General features: G+C 34.7%; 1 protein-coding gene across 23 annotated transcripts in view; it reads left to right on the top strand.

Annotated features, from left to right (window-relative positions):
* Positions 1-8,627, top strand: part of NR2C2 (nuclear receptor subfamily 2 group C member 2) — a 45,264-nt gene that overhangs the window by 26,209 nt on the left and 10,428 nt on the right. For 21 of the 23 annotated variants that reach the window (XR_014934745.1, XR_014934743.1, XR_014934742.1 and 18 more), the window contains 7 exons: positions 943-1,036; positions 1,771-1,901; positions 3,640-3,817; positions 4,717-4,838; positions 5,333-5,472; positions 6,101-6,238; positions 7,808-7,913. Coding sequence is in view for 20 of the 23 variants with exons in the window: in XM_015874864.3 (XP_015730350.1) it covers positions 943-1,036; positions 1,771-1,901; positions 3,640-3,817; positions 4,717-4,838; positions 5,333-5,472; positions 6,101-6,238; positions 7,808-7,913 (909 nt within the window). In the remaining 3 variants the exon portion in view is untranslated. Of the gene's footprint in view, positions 1-942; positions 1,037-1,770; positions 1,902-3,639; positions 3,818-4,716; positions 4,839-5,332; positions 5,473-6,100; positions 6,239-7,623; positions 7,665-7,807; positions 7,914-8,627 lie in introns of those variants that run through there. The other 2 variants (XM_085516661.1, XM_085516662.1) reach the window with 2 other exon arrangements.

Consider the following 8,627-nt stretch of genomic DNA (forward strand, 5'->3'; position numbering starts at 1 on the left):
AACTGTTTCTCATTTGCCGGTCATTTTGTACAAAAATACCACTTGTAGACACATTTACTACCTCAAGATTTCCTTGTGCTGCAGATGCTTTACCCTCCAATATTAAATTCAGTGTGTGACTCTGTATTATTTATGTAGGACTCAGATTAGCAGAAGGCATTATAATTTGCTTCCTGTGGTAGTTCACAATGTTAGTGTCAGACTCTTTAAGCTATCAGTTCAACAACGCTTGACCCTGCCATGCATCACCGATTTATATTGGGTTATGCAGGCCAGGAGTGTTGTGGCTGTAAATTATAGTTACTGGCTACAGAAGCTTTACTCTGTGTCCTTTAAAAAGAATAGGGGGAAAGGATGCATGAACAAAAAGTAGCAGAAGAGAGCACAGATTTTAAATAAACCTTGATTACACAGTTTTGCAATGTGAAATAAATTTCATTGACTCAACTTTACTTACTTTTTTACTATTTTTACATTATTTACTGCTGTCCATTATCTTACTTGGAATGCACAATTATGCCTTACAAACTCTAAGTCTTTACTCTTTATAGCTTTCATAAAATAATAATAAATTATTGTTTATATTATAAATATTATAAATATTTATATATTATAAATTATATATATTATAAATTATTTATATTATTTGTATATATTATAAGTTATTTATATTAAATTATATAAGAATAAACCAATTTCAAAAAGAAATGAGGAGGATACCTGATTAGGAAATTGTCACTGCTTTTGCACAGGAAAGGAAAACGTGTTTCAAGCTGCTTTTTGGAAAATATTTCAGAAACACTGATGTCCTGGTGAATAAATTGTTAGCTTTTAAATTTACAATTTCATGAAACTGGTACTGTTATTCTGACATGCTGTTACACATTCTTCCTATGGATTGTAGGTACCATTAACTGTCATATGACTTACGATTTTCAACAGGTCTGCGGGTCTTCTTGATCCAGGAATGCTTGTGAATATTCAGCAGCCTTTGATCAGGGACGATGGTACCATCCTCCTAGCTGCTGACTCTAAGGTATGAATTCTTTCAGTTAACTGAAATTATTATTAATTATTAATTATTAACTGTTCTCGCTAATGTACAGTTATACAATTGTACAGTTATACAGTCAGTAGGTAAACAGAGGTTATAGAGGTGTTTCGTATGAAAGATTATCGTGATAGAAAGAGAAAGGGAAAATGCTCACTGATGTTGAAGATAGGAGCTATCTCCAGAGAAGGAGATCCTGCCTTAGTGGTAGTCAGCCTTTAAATGAGATCTGGGAGAGGTGGAACCAAGCTCCACCCCTTCTGGTAGCACAGCTGAATTACCTTCGCCTATGCTCCCGCAGCTGACTCATTGCTTGCCTCAGGTGGTTAATCAGAGGTTTAGGCCATGATCAACTGTTTCCCATACAACTATTTACATAAACATAATTCATTTTTGCACTTGAGAGGAAAAGGTTGGTGTAAGTCTGAAAATCTGTAGAAATGCAGGTAAAATAAGTTCATCAACAGAGATATAATTTCTTTTCATGCTTACTTTCACACCATGGCTAGTTCCCTGTACAATATGTCAACAGAGGTTGTGATATAGGGTTTAAAGGTCATTGTCAATCACATGTGAGCCACTGTAGGTGATAAAGAAATGGAAAAGTACATAAGAGTAAAAAGAACACAAAGATTAAAAATGTCAAATAAAAAAAAAAAAAAAAAGTATGTTGTAGCACCTATAATTCTGATGCACTAATATGATTCTTCCTTTTATAGGCTGAGACAAGCCAGGGTGCTTTAGGAACACTAGCAAATGTTGTAACATCTCTTGCTAATCTCAGTGACTCACTAAATAATGGTGATACTTCTGAAATTCAACAAGAGCAATCCGCCAGTGAGATTTCACGGTATGTATCTTAATTTAGGATTTTGTATTTTGCATAGTGCATACTTGCATTCATTCATTAAAGTAATTTGGTGTTGTGATACCAAACACAGTAGAGATTACCCAGTACTGTGAAACACAAAAAACAATTATTTGGAAATTCGGACTTGGCTGTTGTCTCAGCCTGTAGTCCTCTTGTGAAGAACTGTGTCATGTTATAATGATAGTGGTCTAAGGCAAAAGCAGATTTCATACTAAGAAAAATAAGAATAGAATAATAGAATTATAGTATGGAAAAGCCCTTCAACTTCAGTGAGTCCATCCATCAATCCCACCTACCCAAAGTCCCTTCACTAAGCTATGTCCTTTAGTGCGGCATCAATATATCTCTTAAATATCTCAAGGAATGAGGATTCTACCACTTCTCTGTGCAGCCACTTTCAGTGCTTGAATAAGTGACTGGCTTGTGGCCTTATGAAACACTGAGAATAGTAATACTTTGATACTGCTTTATTTGATAGGCTTGTTATATGGAAGCTTCTCCCCTGAAGTGCTTGTTGTCCTTAACTGTTTTCCTTGGGACCTGTATGATTTTTCTGTGATATCATACTGCCAAAAAACCCATTGGTTACAATAGGATAATTGTGGTTAAAGTAAGATGAAAAAACTTTTTTTTAATGTAATCTTCAGAAAAAAATTGAAGACTTCATTAGATGAGGAAAAACAACAGAACCTTGAGATTGTAGGGAGAGGGTAATAGTGTTTTTGTTGGGGGAGTATTGCTTTTTGGTTTTTGTTTGTTTGGGGTTTTTTTATTCTTATTTGTTGTTGTTCTTGAAGGAAAACGCAAGTTGACAATACAGTGAAATAAGAAAATTACTTGGGCTCAAAACTGTCCAGTATTTCTCAAGTCGATTTTTAAGAGGTACTTTAGGCTCTTAAGTCTGTTATTAACTGATACTTTAAAATACTTGTCACTGCAGCTTCTGATTTTTTATTTTTTTTTAAACTTGTAGTCATCTTTTTCCGCTTAGAAAACAACAATCCCTCAACATCTCAATAAAAATAGTGGCAGAACAACGCTATCAAATACCATTATACTATCCCTTATTATTCACTTGAAGCATAAAATTCTGAATCTAAACCTAAGCTCAGTCGTCATAGAAAGGGAATTTATACAGCCTTATTTCTGCAATGGCCTAGCAGCAGTTTGAGTACAAAGTATGGGATCTAGTCTGTGTTATATTACTGTCATAAGGTTTCTAAGGCACTGTCCTCAGGAGGAGAAAACTGACGAATGTTTTCAAGGAGGGAATCACATATTCACTGTTTCAAGAAATTTGGTTAGTAATGACAGGGTCTACAGGATATTCTGCAAACTGCATGTGGTCTTTGTGAGGATTCACATAATCTATTTTGAACCTCCATGGTGAAAACAAGTAGGTATTGAATGGTAAGTGGAAAAATCCTATTTACTAGTACAAGCACTAGTTTAAAGCAACTAAAGCATGATTCACACTATAGTGAAAAGTTCCTTTCCTTACAGGAAGATTTTTTAATTGGTTGTATATCGGGCATTCCCATTGTAGTGTCCGAACAGTACAAAAGAACCAGGCTGTAATGAAAAATATGGTCTCGTGTCTTAGGGTGAACAGTTCCCATTTATGTTAAGTTCTGAGTGGGAATGCCTCGTGTTATTTAACAGCTTCTTTGAAAACTTTTGAGAGTGTGTGGAAACACTCTGTCACTCTTTATTGCAGGGCATTTGATACTTTGGCCAAAGCACTCAGTACCACAGATGGTACAGCAGCTCCTAACTTGGCAGATGGGATGGATCCTACAGGAGGAGGGAATATTCATGTAATCAGTAGAGATCAGTCAACACCAATTATTGAAGTGGAAGGACCCTTACTTACAGATACACATGTTATGTTTAAGGTATGTTTCTTGTCATATCTTACTAAACCATTAAAAACCATTTAAAACCATTAAAAACATAATTGAAAATACGAGTTTTCTTTAGCAAAATTAAATGTAGCAATCTAGTATGACAACTGGTGTTTGAAAGAATCTTGTACCGTTTTCACTCTTGCTTAATCCATTTAAAATGTATAAATGTTTTTTTCATGAGAAATTTATTTCACTTTCCATTACGGTTGATAATCACTTTCCCTATCATCCATATAATACTGTCTTGCTTAGTTATTTTATAGTTCTAGGTAATGTAGAATTTTAAAAAATATTTCTGTGTGTAACGAGAGGTTACAGTGCCTTTTTAGATTGCTTCAATTACAATAATCAATCAAGAACATATTGATGAAAATTGTGGGAGAAACAATTACAATCATTGTTATCAGATTGCACTGTTTAAAGAGTTACAAAGATCATTACTGAAATTATAGTACCTAATGTAGTCAAAGTTTAATCATAAACCACTATTAACAGTGTTTTGTGTTTGTAGATTCGTACTCTACAGTTTTCCTATATTAGGTTTTATTTTACTTCTTAAAAGTTTTAGAGAACAGTTTCCTAGTACCACAGTGTTAGTCAATAATGCAGCAAGCTATGAAATACAAGTATACAGATGTGTTCCATTCTGAATTGTTTTAATTTTCATGTAATAACATTTCAGCTCTCTCTCACATTATTTCTATTTTCCTTCCCTATTTTGCATTCCTTGCAAGTAGTAATGACTTACCTTACTTTGACAGTATCTTGTCACTCAATTGCTTATGGCAGACAATGAGAGTAGCTTGAATGTTTTCAGTGATTACTTCATTGTTACTAAAAATTATTTTTATATCTTAACTGTACATACTGTACTCTGCATTTTGCAGCTGACAATGCCCAGTCCAATGCCAGAGTATCTTAATGTACACTACATCTGTGAGTCAGCATCACGGCTACTTTTCTTGTCTATGCACTGGGCTAGATCCATACCTGCATTTCAAGCACTTGGGTAAATAGACATTTTATTGTTTGTTTTCTAATTAATTAACAATTTTGAACAATTTTGAATTCTTAAATGAGTATATTGTTGAATTGTTATTGAATTCTTTAAAATATGTGAAGGCTATGCAGTATTTTCCTTTTAAAAATAGTAAATAGTAAAATAGGTGATGACAGAGGAAGGGATAACTATGATATCTGATGTTACTGCTTTTACGGAAACTAAAGCTGAATCGAAAGCAAGGATTTAATTTGTAGAAATAAATCTTGGTAGACAATCGGTGAGCACCATTTTACAGATAACCTGTATGGTTTCATGTAGTTGATCTACTATTTCTTTTTGCTTTTTGGAATACATGTAATATGCTAACACAAGCTGTTTTAGTAAGATGGTTGGAATACACTAACCCTTGTTACTGATTGTTATAATTGATCTGTTATAAAGAGGGAGTAATACCAACCTGATATGAAAACTAGCTTCTGCTAATTTTGTGTTGTTCATAGCCAGGAGTGTAATACAAGCCTTGTGCGTGCCTGCTGGAATGAGCTGTTTACCTTAGGCCTGGCGCAGTGTGCACAAGTGATGAGTCTGTCAACTATCCTGGCAGCTATTGTCAACCATCTTCAGAACAGCATACAGGAAGGTACGTGTTCACTGTCTGATTTTTATGCATGTTTATATAGAGTTGCAAAGTGAACTTTGAATAACATTTCTCACACAGCCTTTTCTAGTTTTTGGCAGATTTTTCCCCCGGGATCCAGGGGAAAAAGCCATCCTTACATATTAAGTGATTTTAAAATACCAGATGTGTAGGGGAACAGTTAGGTCTGGGCTTGAACTGGTGATTGAGCATGTGGTGAAAGAGTGCAGCTGGCCCACAGAGCACAGGCAAAGTGGTGCATCTGTGCTCTCCACGTGACCAGAAGGGGTGTACCCAGAATGGAGCCACACTGGGCTCTTACGAAGGCCAGCCACCAAAGGGAAAACATCTCTTGGACCTAGGCTGCTTCCTGAGAAGGAATGCTGCATAGCCAGAGATCCCCTTCACCAGTTGGGTGAGTTCAGCTCTTCTTCCTGTATTTGACTATTGGCCTACCTGTAAATACTTTCCCTGGTAGTGCCAAGAACCTGTCAGAAGCAGTTTTACTTCTTTGCGAGTGGAACAAAATGACACAAAATACTTTAACGTGTCACTTGTTTCATAAAAAGAATGCTATTTAATATATCAAATGCACTTGAGCTCACATGAAAAAAACATTATCTTATTGCAGATAAGCTTTCTGGAGACAGAATAAAGCAAGTCATGGAACACATCTGGAAACTTCAGGAGTTTTGTAACAGTATGGCCAAGATAGATATTGATGGATATGAATATGCATACCTTAAAGCTATAGTCCTCTTTAGCCCCGGTAAGGAATTTACTAACAGTATTTGTTTAAATAATAACCATTAATATGTTAATGTTGTAGCAATGTTTTATGAGGCTAACATCTTGAGATAAGACTATTCTGTTAAGCTGTGGATAAAATGAGTGGTCGATAATTATTTATCACAAATTATATATATAATTATAATTATATATATATATATACATATATATATATATATATATAATTTTTTTAAAAAAGTAATTCTGGACCAACAAATCTGTGTTATTTACAGATCCAGTCTATCAAGTATTTCTTGTAAACACAGTTTAGGAGACCAGACTATCAATTATCTTCAGCTGATAGGTAATAAGTTATCAAGCAATATTAGTGAAGCAAATGTCAGGAAGGATTAGAAGTAAATACATTCTGAAAATGACAAGAAATTGACTTCAGCATTAATATTTCTAAGGCACTTGTAAGAGTAGTGGTGTAATATGAGCACTGCTGTATTTTTTATGTGGAGCTTCTACCAAATCTCCAGAATTAAATGCAAGCCAGCCGTCTTCTGTCTGTTACCAAAATGACAGCAGATATATAAAGCACGATCAATAGTATTTATGAGGTGAGGATTTCCTTAAAGAAGATCCTACAGATGTTTTGGAATTGCAAGGTAGGATATTAAAGAAAGGGGAGTTGACAGTTTCTTCAGCACAAGGAGGGAAGTGTTCCTAGGATGCTGGAAGGTTAATTTAAAACTGCTTCACAGACTGAGTGAAAGAGAAGGTCTGGCCCTGAAACATCTTAAATTTAAGTAAATAATTGACCACTTTTGAGTTTAACAAAGTACCAAGAAAAGGTACTTATTATCAAGCTGGGTTTTTTTGTGTGTGTGTTTTTTTGTTGTTGTTGTTGCTGTTTTTGTTTGATGGTTGTTTTTTTTTTTTTTGCTTTGATATTGTTTTTCTCTTTGTAATAAAAATTCAATTTAATTAGAATATACTGGTGTCCTGAAATTGCTTTTGGAAATTTTCTGTAGATTGTATTATTAGATTTAAGTTTATTATGGCTTTTATGCAAGTCTGAAGAGCAAGAAACTTTCCAAACTCAATATGGTTCTGTCCTATTTCTTTGCACACAATAGTGAAAATATTGGGGCACAGTCAAATCTCTGATATTTTCAGTGTTTCTGATCATGTGACCCTCTTTGAGGTACAGAGCCAAGTGGAATTAAAACATGATACAATTTCAAGATCAAGAAGTCAACCTGTCAAGAAAAAAAATAGATATTATTCAATCTGCTTAGATAATTAAAATTACAGAGAAAAATACGTTTTAAAAAGCAGAGTTAGAAACAAAAAATGGGAATGTCATTGCCTGGTGTATACCTATGAGATGAATTTTTTTCTGCTTTCTTGTGGATACAGCCTGCGATGGAAAGAAAAGTGAGTAAGTAAATGTAAAGTGAGGAAGTAAATGTTCAACTGAATGGTTTAAATTTATTTAACTATCATGATAAATATCACAATACAATGTTTAAATCATGTAAGTACGTGTACTTTGCAATGTAGAGGAAAACAAACAACATACAGAAATGTTTTGTTTCTTTAGATCACCCTGGTCTGAACAGTTCAACCCAAATAGAAAAATTCCAGGAGAAGGCACAGATGGAATTGCAGGACTATGTACAAAAAACCTATCCAGAAGATACTTATAGGTATTTACTGTCTATAGTACCCAAAACAATGTTGTGAGCTGTAGCTGGCAAAAGTACAATATAGCATCATGATGTTGTAACTTCCTTTTTGATACCTGTTCTTCTTGACTATTGAAGTGAAACAGATAGAACAGTGGCCAGTGGTAATGCCTGAGGCCAGGGTATCCCAGCCTCTTGGCCCAATTTCACAAAAGCAAGATGAATTATTTAAAGATAGAAAAAACAAAAAAAGGATTTTGCTTCATTCTAAGTGAGGTTTGGGTTTTGTGTGGGTTTTTTTGTTTGTTTGTTTGTTTGTTTCTCCTTTGTTTGCATGGTGGTTTTTTGTTGTTGTTTTTGTTGAGGTTTTTTGTTGTTTTTAATCATGGAATGGGTGAATTGGAAGGGACTGTAAAGACCATTTAGTTCCAATTTCCTTCTCACTCCCTCTAGATCAGGTTGCCCAAAGACCCATCCAAAGACACTTCCAGCACTGAGGCATCCACAGCTTCTCTGGACAGCCTGTGCTAGTGTTTCACCACCCTCATAGTGGGGGAAAAAAATCTTTAAACCTACTGTTTTTTCAGTTTGAAATCATTACCTCTTGTCCTGTTCCTTGTTGGTTTTTTGAGTATTTGATTTTTGTACTTAGAAGAGTAGACAGACTTATTGTCTTATGTTAGAAGTCTCAAGTTCTTTAAGTCAGACTGCCTCCTTTTTCAAGCTAATCGTCAA

Source organism: Coturnix japonica, chromosome 15 (assembly GCF_054131305.1).
Source record: "Coturnix japonica strain WE chromosome 15, WE-NBRP24, whole genome shotgun sequence".
NCBI lineage: Eukaryota > Metazoa > Chordata > Aves > Galliformes > Phasianidae > Coturnix > Coturnix japonica.